Below are 14,320 nucleotides of genomic sequence, written 5' to 3'. Positions count from 1 at the left end.
CTAAACAACATATTTTTAACAACAAAGTTAATGACAATGACTATGGTACATACAGCCAATGAAGAAAGAGAACGGCAAACAAACAGACAAATGCGATTCATCATAATAACTTTGAAGTGAAAAATGAAATGCACCCTGCTGGCTTTGCCAAATTTGAACTGACGCACAAGAAGGCCTGGAAGTGTGTTCTGTCCCTTATTAGACATTAGTCTTTGCTCAGTCTCTTCTCATTGAACTCATACGCTGTAAATACTTTGCACAATAACTCCAATATGTTGCCATTGACCATATGACGATGATAATAATCTTGACAGAGCACTCAAAGGACTGCTCATTAGTCTCCCAGATTAAATCATGTTTTTACCTTTTAACATTTTAGCATCAGAAATAAAGCCTAATCAAACTATAATTATCACATTATATTAAATTATGCCCTCTTTCAATAGACCTCACACCTACATCAATTAGTTAAATTGAACAATTTGTTATCCCACCGAGCAAATGGAGTGACTGCTCTTTTCTGAAGTATGAATGTACTTTAGTTCTCATTAAATATAATGTATGCAAACTTTTGTCTATGCTCGGCTCTTGAATTCAATCCACTGCTAGCTCCACAAATTAAAGCAACTACATAATGCATATTGAACGTCATTGCAGAAGAACAACAGGTAATAATTCACTTGCTAATAATTGCTATTAAACTAATTAACTAAATTAAAGGCAAAAATGATATAAGCAGAATTTTGCACAATTATTACAGCATCTGCAGGTCACATAATGGAATAATTATTAGAAATGTGCCCTTAACAGCTTGAAGAATCTGAGTTCACATTCTAGCATTGGCAGTGGAATTTGTATCGCCTTCCTAGGCACGTGTGGCTTTTGTCAATAACTTCATTTTCTCCACACATTAATTGATAATTACATTAGTGTTTGAGTGTGCAGGAGTTCTCAACCACTGGGTCAAGGCCCTCTTTTAGGTCATGGGCAGCCACTGGTGGATCACGAGCTGTTATTGTTTATAATGGTAGTAGGTTGCAAAGGGGCCATACAGTGGGTCTGGTGATCATACTTGTTCCCTCCCCCTGATCTGACAACCGTGCTTGATTCTGCTCGATTCACCAAGGGAGAAAAGGTCTGACAATCGCAGAGCACTCAATTCATTAAAGGGAGACACTCCCCACTATGACAATTGTGGTCGATTCACCAAGAGGGCAAGCACAAGTGGGTCACGAAACAAGAAAGTCTGAGAAACACCAGACTAATCTCCACTCAGCTCTGGATTCCTGTTTTGCACTTTGTGCTAGGAGGATTGACAGTAATGCCTTCTCTTTCTCTCCTTCTGAAGACCAGAAGATTGATGGCTTTTCCACAGATGATGTCACTTCCAGTATCCTTCCACCTGGTCCTGCCTCTTACTGCCTGAAACAGTCGTAACCGTCATCTTTGGTAGTGGAATCCAGACTCCTGTCTGAAAACACACAACTTAACGCCTTACCCGAGTTTTATTCCTCTGTTTTTGAGACTCTAGTTATACAGGGTTTGCCTACGGGTGCCCTAAAACTACTTGCTGTCTTTGCTTTGTTCTTACAGGAACCACTAGAAGAATAAAATAAATAGATTGATGGGTTAAGCCTTTATGAAGAATACAAGGATGAGCCATGGTCCCTCATGGCTCCCTGGATCTGTGTCTGATCCCCAACTTAAAGGAATACTCCACCCAAAAATAATATTTTTTTAAATATATTACTGACCCCATTTACTTTATAGTGGTGGATGAAAACATTTTTTAATGTTTGTTTTTTGCATGATGGAGAAAAAGAAATATGTGACAGAAGTCAATAATGAAGAATGCCATACAAATGAAAAATGAAAAGAAAAAAAATATGTTTTTTTGAAAGTTTTAAAGCAGAAAATTTTGGGCTGCAAACTTAATAAAGAAAAAAAAATCATATTACTTGTGTTACATAATGCACCTGTTTATTATCCAGTCACTAGGTCAAAATGAACAAAACGAGCATTATTTTTTTGCTAAACTATTGGTAATTGTTACTTCTGGAAATCTTAGCACGGACATAAACAGGAGACTGAAGTTCTGAAGACTGATGAATCGTCATCAACGAGTGATGGGGTGAGGTGAGCCTTCATGGCAAAAAAATCAAAATCCATTGGGTCACTGCAGGCAAGGACTGTGCAGCACTACAACATGTACATTCAACTAAATTTATAGCTCAATTCTGATATAACAGAATAAGAAATCTGACTAGGCAAGTTCAGAGGAGTCCATGTAGTTCATCAAGCTCATTTTTAGCTAACAGCAAGCTTGTCTCAATATCTCAATGAAATACTGTACTTCTTAGAAGTTGAAAAGGTTTCTGCTTTAACTAAATGATTCAAAATTTGTTCTAGATTCTGACAGCCCTTTGTGTCAAGAAGTACTTCTGTCTTAAAACTGTGAAGTTACTATATAAAACATTAATTTGAATGCGTAGGTGTGTTTGTACATCTGCTCTGTAGCTGCATATTGTCTCTTCAGGAATGTTTTAAAAAATCCACTGAAGCTTCTCCTGTTTTGCAGAGTGATTACATTACATTGATTACCTACACAGGAACCATCCATGGTTTTCTTGTCATTTCTTAGACCTTGGTACTATGGAGGGTGGCGCGGTGGCGCAATGGTAGCGCTGCTGCCTTGCAGTAAGGAGACCTGGGTTCACTTCCCGGGTTTGCATGTTCTCCCTGTGTCTGCGTAGGTTTCCTCCGGTGCTCCGGTTTCCTCCCACAGTCCAAAGACATGCAGGTTAGGTGCAGTGGCGATACTAAATTGTCCATAGTGTGTGCTAGGTGTGTGTATGTCCTGCAGTGGGCTGTCGCCCTGCCTGGGATTTGTACCTGCCTTGCGCCCTATATTGGCTGGGATTGGCTCCAGCAGACCCCCATGACCCTATTTTAGGATATAGCAGGTTGGAGAATGACTGACTGCCTGACACTATGGAAATCAAGTTAATCACAGATCATGCAATTTATGCCTAAAAAAGACAGCTTGTGACAAAACTGGCTCACATTGTTTAAGAAAATAACTTGAAGACTAAGTGACGTACAGTATAAAATTTGCTTTATTGATTGATATATATATATATATATATATATATATATATATAGGGGGTAGCCAAATATTATTGGTGACTTTTCATATTGTAGTGGTGATCTGCCCCTAACCCGCTTGAATGTGAAGGGTTGAAATAAAATATATATATATATATTATATATAGGGCGGCACGGTGGAACAGTGGTAGTGCTGCTGCCTCGCAGTTAGGAGACCTGGGTTCACTTCCTGGGTCCACCCTGCGTGGAGTTTGCATGTTCTCCCCGTGTCTGCGTGGGTTTCCTCCGGTGCTCCGGTTTCCTCCCACAGTCCAAAGACATGCAGGTTAGGTGGATTGGCAATTCTAAATTGGCCCTAGTGTGTGCTCGGTGTGTGGGTGTGTTTGTGTGTGTCCTGCGGTGGGTTGGCACCCTGCCTGGGATTGATTCCTGCCTTGTGCCCTGTGTTGGCTGGGATTGGCTCCAGCAGACCCCCGTGACCCTGTGTTCGGATTCAGCGGGTTGGAAAATGGATGGATGGATATTATATATATATATATTTTATATATATATATATATATATATATATATATATATATATATATATATACTAGTTGTGTTGCACTAGTTGTGCTGTAAAAAGCCCGGGCTCCTACAATTTATTGAAATCTTCAGAAACAAAATTGAAATACATAGTCGGCGGTATCATTTTGCAGATGTGCTCGCCCTCCTTGTCTATCAGCGGCTAAGCGAGTTTCTCTCTCATTTGTCTTTCTCGTTTGCGGTTTCACTTTGGCGATGGAGTCACTTTCTTTCTGCTTCATGATGTAGCCTTGTACTTTCTCTTCCAACTCGTTAACTTGGGGCCGCCTTGCCAGCTCCTTGAGCTTCATGCTGTAGCCTTGCACTTCCGGGCTGGACACACAGACACACACACTTCCATATGTAGACGTTTATATATATATATATATATATATATATATATACATTGTAATGGGCAGCCAGGATGCTTACCTGGCCGGGACATCTCCATAAGGGAAGGACCGGGGGAAGGAGCTTGCCCGGGACAATACTTTCTCCAGGATGGCAGAGATTTGTCTTCCTGGCTTGCTAAACTACCACAAAGCAGGGAAGCTCAACCCTGCTGTGGCTCATGGACACCACCAGGGGGCGTGTGGAGAACGGTGCCTGCTGTCTCACCTGGAAGTGCAGCCGGAAAGTGATCACAGAACACCTGGAGCACTTCCGGGTCCTCTATAAAAGGAGACAGCTGCCACAACCCAGCGAGCCAGAATCAGATGGAAGGAAGACTGAGTTTGCTGGGAGAAGGAGTGGAGCCAGCTAGGGAAAATGAAGAAGGGACTGAGTACTGTGCTGATTGGTGCACTGTGTACTGCTGCAGAAAAGGTAATAAAGGTCGTGTTTGTGTGGCAAAGGCGTGGTGTCTGTCTGTGGTCCGGGCTGGTCTGTTACAATATATATATATATACACAGTGGGTTCAGAAATCTTCTTGGAATCTTGAATAAAACTGAATTTAAATGATTTTTTTATCCAGTTTTACTCTTGGAGTCTTGAAAAAAAATCATTCAAAAGACATGCTGATGTGAATGTCTGTGTGCAACAAGACACCAAGAAGAAATGATTGAGTTGCGTTTGTGTGTCTGCTTTTATCCCTAAAGCGCTGACTGTTGCAAGCATCATAAATTTACATAGGATGTTACAGACTCACATCAAATGTATGTTTTTGCTATATGATAATAATAATAATGTTAGTAGCAGCTCATTACTGAAACAATGCAGGATTCAAACCTATTACCTTGAGGTTTCTAAGTGGTGACTTTTCTACTGTGCCATCTGTAAAGGTCCATGATGGAGCAGCGTTACCACTTTGACAACTGATTGAAAATGAAATGCGCAAAACATACACGTATGCGAACGTCATTTACTTTGTATCAACTGATAGTTGGGTTTCAGCAACATGTCAATTGAGCAATTTCTTTTTCGTCGGTTTTATTCTAGAATAAAAGCATACTTATTTTCCATCCATCCATTATCCACCCCACTATATCCTAACTATAGGGTCACGGGGGTCTGCTGGAGCCAATCCCAGCCAACACAAGGCACAAGGCAGGAAACAAACCCCGGGCAGGGTGCCAGCCCACCGCAGGGCGCACACACACACACACACCAAGCACACACTAGGGATAATTTAGAATTGAAGATCTCAGTTCCAAAATCAGCTAAGTACAAAAGATACATTTTGGAGATAAATAGGAAAATCTGGGTCCGTAAGCAGATTTTGAAACTATAAATCCCTAAAACTATAGCGCTACACTGTTGCAATTAGCAGGTTTTGAAGCTCAAACATATTTTCTGCGCATAACCAACTGCATGAAAAGTCACAATCATGTGTTCACTAAATTTTACTAATAGATGTCATTAGCAGATTTTGGAATTCATATCTTCAATTGCCAATGCACCTAACCTGCATGTCTTTGGACTGTGGGAGGAAACCGTAGCACCCGGAGGAAACCCACGCAGACACGGGGAGAACATGCAATCTCCACACAGGGAGGACCCGGGAAGCGAACCCAGGTCTCTTAAATGCAAGGCAGCAGCGCTACCCACTGCGCCACCCCATACTTGTTTTGTTACACCTTTTGTGAAAGTTTTTTTTGGATATTTAGGCTTCAGTCTTAACACATCTTACACTTGACGTCAAAATGATGTTGTTATTACTATAACATATGAAAACATTTTCTGTTTTAGCCATGTGTTCAGCATTTCTTGCCCTGCATTTCCTCTGTCATTCTATATTTACACAGATCGTAAATATAGGCACGGAACACTCGGAAAACACGTGAAATGTATGCATTTCAAATCACTGTATTTCATTAGCTATATAATTCCTTACAAACGCATCGCCAGATAAACATTTCATTACAGACTTGAGCTGTGAGGACTGCAGCCGGGCGATGCCTTCATCTGACTGAATCGGGGGTGTAGCTGGCTGCATTCTGCTAATCCACACATTTGCAAAACAAAAGCGGGGTATTAGTGTAGTGATAAGGAGCTACGAGCTTCTTGGTGCATGTCAGGAATATTTAAGGAAGTTAGGGACAATGAAAACAATCATAAGCTTCAGGGATTCTAGTGGTAAAAGAAACAGGATGCACCTGACCATAATTTGGAGTGCCAGGCAAAGGGTCTGAATATGACGGATTTCAGTGTTTGATTTTTAATAAATTTCCCAATCTTTCTTTAAAACATTTTTTCACTTTGACATTTCGGGTTGTTGTGTTTGTGTACATAGATTGCAAAAATTGCAAATGTCTCCATTTAAAATTAATTTTACTACACAATAAAGTGTGCAGAAGGTGAAGGAGTCTGAATACTTTCTGAATCCATTGTGTGTGTGCATGTGTGTCTGTGTGTGAGTATACATACACACATATATATATATATATATATATATATATATATATATATATATGTATGTATGTATATATATATATATATATATATATATATATATATGTATGTATATATATATATATATATATATATATATATATATATAGGGTGAGCCAAAATGCAAAATGAAGCACCACATTTCTAAAGGTCATTGCGTGAGGTAGAGGCAGCCAAGTGGGTTGCAGTGGGTGGGTGTCCTTTTACAGGCGATCCTTTTTCGTTTTCAGTTGTTCAACATGCCTCGGTCCGGTGTGCACCATGCTTTTGTTGCCAAAGCATTCTTCAAAAACAGCAAATTCATCATCACTACGCAAAATGACTTATGAACACACTTCAGCATTCCTCCTAACAGTGACATCCCAGATCAGAAGATTCTTCAGTGGGTGGCTAAATTTAGACAGACGGATACAACATTGAACAGAAAATCCCCAGGCCATCCTCAGACTGTACGAATGCCTGAAAACATCCAAGCTGTAAGGGCATCAATTTTGCAGTCTCCTAGACGTTCAGCGCACAAACCTGCTTCTGCCTCAGGCATTTCCAACATGCCTTTGAGGAGGATTTTGCATTAGGACCTTAATTTCTATCCATACAAAATGATGGTAGTGCAGGAACTCACTGAGACAGACTGGGAGAGCAATAGAGAGTTGTGTGCGAATATTCTGCAAACCGTTCATCGAGATGCCATCGTCATGTGCAGCGATGAGGCAAATTTCCATTTGAATGATTGCGTAAATATGCAAAACTTTCGTTACTGGGCTGAAACCAACCCTCGTGAACTTCATCAGAGACCCCGGCACAATGAGAGTGTTACAGTTAGGTGCAGTGTTGCAGAATTTGCCATTATAGGCCCTTACTCTTTTAAGGAGGGGAGACCAACGGTCACCGTCACTTCAGAACGTTACGTTGAAATGCTAGAGAACGTTTTGTGGCCTCAAATGGAAGAAATGGATGTGGTGGATGCCTGATTTCAACAGGATGGACCAATAGCTCATAGAGCGCAGAGATCCATGCAAGTTTTGCGGAAGATGTTCCAGGAGAAGCTAATCTCTTTGTGCAATGTCGGATGGCCTTCACGTTCACCTGATCTCATTCCGTGTGATTTATTCTTATGTTGCTATCTCAAGTCGAAGGTATGCACACACCAACCTCAAAACCTTGAAGCCCTTAAGGACGCAAAATTGCCTCTATTCCCCTTGAAATGGCCGAACAAGTCATGTTACCATTCAGAAATCATCTCGAAGAGTGTATCGCTAATGATGGCCACCACCTTGAAGACATCATTTTTAAAACACAGTAACAAAAATCTATTTTACATACCCTTTCCTGTGTTGCAATGAAATTTATTTTATCTTGTAGCATCTTTTTAGAATAAACGTTTGAAATGTGGTACTTCTTTTTGGCTCACCCTGTATATATATATATATATATATTATATATATATATATATATATATATATATATATATATATATATATATATATTATCTCAATACCTACTCCAGATATTTTTTAAAAAACATTGAAGGTTTCAACATTAATCCGTTTCAGTGATACACGGATGGAAAGAATGTCAGTGAGAGAAAGAAAAATTTGCAACCCAAAATGTTCTGCTTTAAAAGTTTCTGAAAAGTATCCATCTACCACTTGTAGAGGAGTTCTAACAATATACTGTTATATGCTGAATCCATTTTTCATTTTTGATCTTATTTTCCACCTTTTTTCTCAGTTTTGGGGCACTTTCATCATTCAGAAATTTTTTTGAAAAGTGTTTAAAGCCGTTATAATTATTTCATGTCTATTTTCAACATTATTGTCATTTCTGTTGGTCATCACCATTTTGACCACATGTCAGTACTATGTTAGTCAACTGAGAGACCCGGGATGTCACTGAACCACCAATATAAAGGTCACTGCAGTCATTTTCAGGTCATCCGAGTTGGTGGATGGATCTCTTTGTCTTGACGAGTGCTTTTGCTATTTACAATCTCCGATTAAAAGGTTTAGGGCTTTGATTTATGATGGCAATTTAGCATGCTGCTGTTTCTCGGTTTAAATTAATGATTTTATGAGCGATTTCTGATTTGGACTTTGACTAGTGAGATGACTAAATTTATCTTCTGGTCTTCTTCCAGATGTTGCATTTCTCTGTGTCATGACAGTACACACAATTTTCAATCCTGGTTGAACACTGTGATGGGGTTGCTGGGGAACGCAGCCTATCCACTGGACCGGGGCAAAAGTGATGCTGCATTGGTATCAGCTCAAATATACTTTTCTTTTGTATTGTCATTTTTTTATCTGTCAACCATTATCTGCATTATGGTGAGTGATTGAGCATCTAATGAAAATTGCCATCGTCAAGCAATGACTTTAGTATCAAATCATTTACAATATACACACATGATCTCAAGAAACTGTATGAGACAATGGAAAGCCTTAAAATGCCCAGTCACTTGTGTTAAGACAGACAGTTGTTGGTAAATAAATAAATAAAAATACAAAAGAAAAAAACAATTTAACATTTTCTGGTACCCTTAGCACTACCCAGTAAAATGCCCTCCTATCACTTATCACCTTTAGAGGTTTGTCCACCTCCTTTTTCATTAAATCTTCTTCCTCTTTTTCCTCCTTCAACAGTGGCAAACATGTCAGGGACTTTCTATTTAAATGGATAACGAAAAACAAGGTGACGAGAAAATTTAGTTTTCTATTAAGAGATAGAAGCAATGCTGATATGAAGCAGTCTTTCAATGTATGCATGGTATACACACAAGCTTATAACTGGTACAAACAAATACGTTAAAAATGGGTCCAGAAAAATAGGGGTCTGCATTAGCACTGTAAGGCACCTTACAATGAAACAAACTGATAACATTGATTTTGAAAATGAATTACCAGCTCCAATTTGGTGCCAGATGTTGACAAGCTTCCATTCTAAAAGCTCTGATGTGTGTGTGTGGGTGGGTGTGTGTGCGTGCGTGTGTGTGTGTGTATGTCTTTCTATTATATAAAAAAATCTTGGGAGGTGACGAGACTTTTTCAGAGAGACGAGATGAGACATTTTCAGAGAGATAATTTCACTTTCCGTGAGACAAGACTTTGTGTCAAGAGAAATTGAAAACCTAACAGGTCCAAGCGGGAGCGGAAATAAAAGACAAACAGTAGCAGAAGAAAAGACAAAGAGTAGAAGACAAAGTAGAATGTTGTAAAGAGGTTCAAAAACATTGGCGCGATACACATGCAGAGCAGGTTAGAGATTACGAAGTACTAAAATTCAAAATTCTCATAAACTGATAGTAAAGATCACATTGGCGCTAACAAACGGAAATTATTACTCGGTGAAATAACGGAACAGCAAAAAGAGATCGAATATATGAACATAGGTGATATGACAGAGCTACTACAAATTTAATTTCAAAGAAACCACAATTCGGTCAAGTTTATATTAATGATTACAGAGGAGCGATGCAACATAGAATCGAAAGAGTTAAATGATCGGACGTATTAGAAATTCTACAGCCAATAAAGGATTCAAATCCATACTTTCAAAAGTATTGCACTTTATATGGAATTTATCTGAAAAACACGGACAAAGAAGTCTTCTTGGATTTTTAGATGAATCCGAAAGATCACGTTCACATATATAATTAACCAACATGTGACAAATTGTCTGCAATAATAATTTTGAAAGACGGAGATATCAAAGACAGAGTTGATATTCGTGTTTATCCAAAAGCACAGCACGATTCGTTGCAAGCGTCAGATCCAGGAAATGACGAGTGCATAGGGCCCAAGTGGGGGTTCGCGAGCGAAGTGAGCAGGGGCAAAGCCCCCTGTTATATATAAAAAGTACATTACCAGAAGGATCTGTTCACAGGAATATTGCTAGTCTTTTTTATGTATTTCATTTTATTTTTAGGGTCAAAGTATAAATTCGTTACAGAGAGAGAGGATTACAAATACAGAAAAACACTCACCTTGCTCCAACAATGAGTTCTGTCTGGCCCGGGTCAAACGTTAGCTGGGAATAATCCACTGTATTTTCAGCTTCAAAATGATAAAGCCATGGTTCAATTTCTGAAAATAATACAAAGTATTTTATTTTAGTACAACATAAATTATAAGAGAAAGAAAAATATTCCATCCATCCATTTACCAACCCGCTGAATCCGAACACAGGGTGACGGGGGTCTGCTGGAGCCAATCCCAGCCAACACAGGGCATAAGACAGGAACCAATCCCGGGCAGGGTGCCAACCCACCGCAGGACACACACAAACACACCCAGCACACACTAGGGCCAATTTAGAATCGCCAATCCACCTAACCTGCATGTCTTTGGACTGTGGGAGGAAACCGAAGCGCCTGGAGGAAACCCACGCAGACACGGGGAGAACATGCAAACTCCACGCAGAGAGGACCCGGGAAGCGAACCCGGGTCCCCAGGTCTCCCAACTGCGAGGCAGCAGCGCTACCCACTGCGCCACTGTGCCGCCCAAGAAAAATATTGAATAGTCAAAATATACTGAATGAAATAAAAATAAACACAATAAACAGAAAAATCCAAATGAAATAACAAACAGACTAAATCTATCTTTGCCGGTGCATTGAAAGATCTGTCTATTGAATTTAATTCATGCATGCACACCAGAGAAACACCTTCCAGATTTATCGGAGGTAAGAGATAACACTCCAGGGCTATAGAGGGTGCAGTCACTAACATTGTTGTCTCTCTTGTCACCCACAGCAACAAGAAGATGACCACTGAGGGTAATTGACTGCACCCTTAATGACCAGAGGACTGTAAATGTGTCATATTGGACCTGAACTGTGAGCAGCAAGGAGCTCCCAAAGGTGACCCTTTCTATTGAGCTGACTTTTGTTAAATAAGCCAAGAAGACAACCATTATTTTGTTAACATTATCTGTACTATATTATACTATACACCATCAAGCATTCTTTTTGTTTAAGATGATTTACGTTTGGATTAAAAGGGTTGACCCGGCTGACATCCCAACAATTCCTTGATGTTTTAAGTGTCCTTCTAATCAGCCACAGTAGATAGATAGATAGATAGATAGATAGATAGATAGATAGATAGATAGATAGATAGATAGATAGATAGATAGATAGATAGATAGATAGATAGATAGATAGATAGATAGATAGATAGATAGATAGATAGATAGATAGATAACACATTTTGTTAGGTTGCAGCCTTCTGCTAAAATCATTTAAATTATTTTTTCCCTCATCAAGCAACAGTCAACACCCCTGATTTATTGATGGCTTTATACCCCATCCTGGAATCATTCACGGTCCATATCCAGAACCACTTCCATTGCCAGGAAGTCCCGAGATTTTTCTCTCTAACAGTCCCGGGTTTCCCTGCACTTCTAAGCTGTAATATTCATGTAAAGGCCATGCATCCTTTGTCTTTGTGGCCCTAGATGTTTTTTAATACAAAGGCAAGGGACTCCCCCTCTCCCTCAGTCTGGAGAATTATTTTTTGTCTCCATGACTGTCTTTAAAAGAATAGAGAACTCCATGTGACTATTTCTGGAGCACTAAAACATGAGAGGCAGATTCTCCTCTAATGGATGCACATCCACATTAAATACCTTCATTTTTCAAAGAGAGACAGCCCTGTAGTGGCTCTTGATGCGTCTTATGGTAGACGATGCTCTAATACAATACAGATCATAATGGCACCCTCTCACACCATACCAAATGTTTAAACAGAACAGAACACAAAAGCATACACTAATGTTTCCCATACAGATTTCTCTTCTCAGGTACAATGTCAGTTCTGATATTCTCAGATGTACGGCTAGGTACGTGACCCTGTGCTGACAGCAGTAGCTACGGCTCCATTTAAGGCAAGAGTGGAAACAGTCAAAAGTCCATGCTAGTTCTGAATATATAATAAATCGTACAGTTAGCAAAACTGTTTCTTTTTATTTAATTCCTCTCTGGCATGCAGCCGAACACTAAATAGAATGTAACTGCTGCTGTAAGCAGCTTTCTGTTTCATAAATATAAAACTCAAAATATACTGAATTTGTATTTATTTAATTGTGTCTGCATGAACGTATGGAAGATTCAGAATAAGTTCTACAAAGTAATTTTGGTGAATTAATCCATGGGTTACATTATTTTAACATTTGGAGCTAACAAGTAATAAATAAAAGTATTGTGCTGAAGTCCTGATTCCTATTGCTCTTGGAATAATTTTTAAAAATGCAAACAAAAACAACAGCAAAATGTGTAATTGACAAGAAAACAAAGAGACATATGGTGTTGGGTGATGAGCAGTGACAGTACTATTAGCATATGGACAGTAAACTAATCCTAGATAAAAAGTGTAAGAAATTATTACATGTCCCAATTCCTTTTAATATTTAATAACTTCTCCTATTCTGAAAAATTGAAAAATGTTTATTTTATTAGTAAGTAAAAGAAGCAGAATAAAATTATAAGGAAAAATAATAATTATGAAGTACTGATGCCTGTAAACATGCATGCAGACTGTATGATGCAGCAACATGTCTGTCTGACGAGATCCTAATATTACACACTGCCTATACAAAGCATTCACCCCCTTTCACATCTTACTGTTATACAACATTGAGCCGTAATGAATTTAATTTGGCTGTTTTGACACTGAGCGACAGAAAAATACTCTTTTAACATTAAAATGAAAGCATATTTCTGAAAAGTGTTCAAAATTAATTACAAAAATTAAAAGCAAAATAATTGATCAAGGCAGTATTTAGTAGGTGCACCTTTGGCAGCCATGACAGCCTTGAACCTGGGTGCCCAGATCTGTCTTTCTCTATCAGCTTTGTACACTTGCACACTGATATTTTTGCCCCATTCTTCTTTGCAAAGCTGCTCAGGCTCTGTGAGGTTGCATGGTGATCATGAGTGAACAACCTTTATCAAGTCCAGCCACAAATTCTCATTTGATTTGGCATTAACATCGTAGTATTTATGTCATTCCTGTGTACCTTTGACTTTCTGCTTGGGTTGGTTGTCTTGCAGGAAAACAAATCTTCTCCCTAGGTGCAGGTTTCTTGCTGACTACATCAATTTTTTCATCCAGGCTTTCCTTGTGCCATATTTTGTGGCATTTAATTTACCCTTAGAATCCTTTTGGGGCCTGCTGCAGAAAAGCATCCCCACAACATGTGTTTTATGGCAAACACAGTGTTTAGTATGATGGCCAAAAGGCTCAGTTTTGGCCTCATCAGACTGGAGAACCTTTATCCAGCTGACTTCAGAGTCTCTTGTGTACCTTCTCCAGCTGTGTTTTGATTTTAACAATGGCTCTTTGCCACTCTCCCATAAAGCTGTGTCTGATGAAGCACCTGCACAACAGTCTGCACAGTCTCTCCAATCTCATACATCGTAGCATGGAACTCCGTCAGAATTCTCATAGGACCTGTGGTGCCTCCCCAAACGAGTCTTCTTCTTGCATGATTACTCCGTAACCAGCTTCTTCACAGTGCTTTACACCGTAAGCACGGCACTGTCAGATGTAAACAATAGCGTGGCGTATTCCTCGCAAACTGAAGTGACTGTAGCTGCAGTCCCATTTTACTTATGGTGCCAAGCAGAGTTGCTTTGCATTCCAGCAGTCTATTAGCCGGTGAAAGCACTGTGAAGAAGCTGTCTGTTGCTACGGTCCTGCCTTTGTCCATTCTGATAGCGGTCATGGGACATCATATCTTTGATTGCCAGTACAACAAATACTTTTG

The 14,320-nt window shown here is 39.4% G+C and overlaps 1 protein-coding gene across 3 annotated transcripts in view; it reads right to left on the bottom strand.

The window, feature by feature from the left end:
* The window catches only part of sema5a (sema domain, seven thrombospondin repeats (type 1 and type 1-like), transmembrane domain (TM) and short cytoplasmic domain, (semaphorin) 5A), an 857,644-nt gene that overhangs the window by 485,617 nt on the left and 357,707 nt on the right, over positions 1-14,320 (bottom strand). For all 3 annotated transcript variants that reach the window (XR_007935331.1, XR_007935332.1, XM_028803411.2), the window contains exon 3: positions 10,539-10,638. Coding sequence is in view for 1 of the 3 variants with exons in the window: in XM_028803411.2 (XP_028659244.2) it covers positions 10,539-10,638 (100 nt within the window). In the remaining 2 variants the exon portion in view is untranslated. The remainder of the gene's footprint in view (positions 1-10,538; positions 10,639-14,320) is intronic.

This window comes from Erpetoichthys calabaricus, chromosome 6 (genome assembly GCF_900747795.2).
Source record: "Erpetoichthys calabaricus chromosome 6, fErpCal1.3, whole genome shotgun sequence".
Taxonomy (NCBI): domain Eukaryota; kingdom Metazoa; phylum Chordata; class Cladistia; order Polypteriformes; family Polypteridae; genus Erpetoichthys; species Erpetoichthys calabaricus.
Note: the sequence above shows the minus strand (reverse complement) of the source record. Positions and strands in the feature narration are given on the sequence as shown.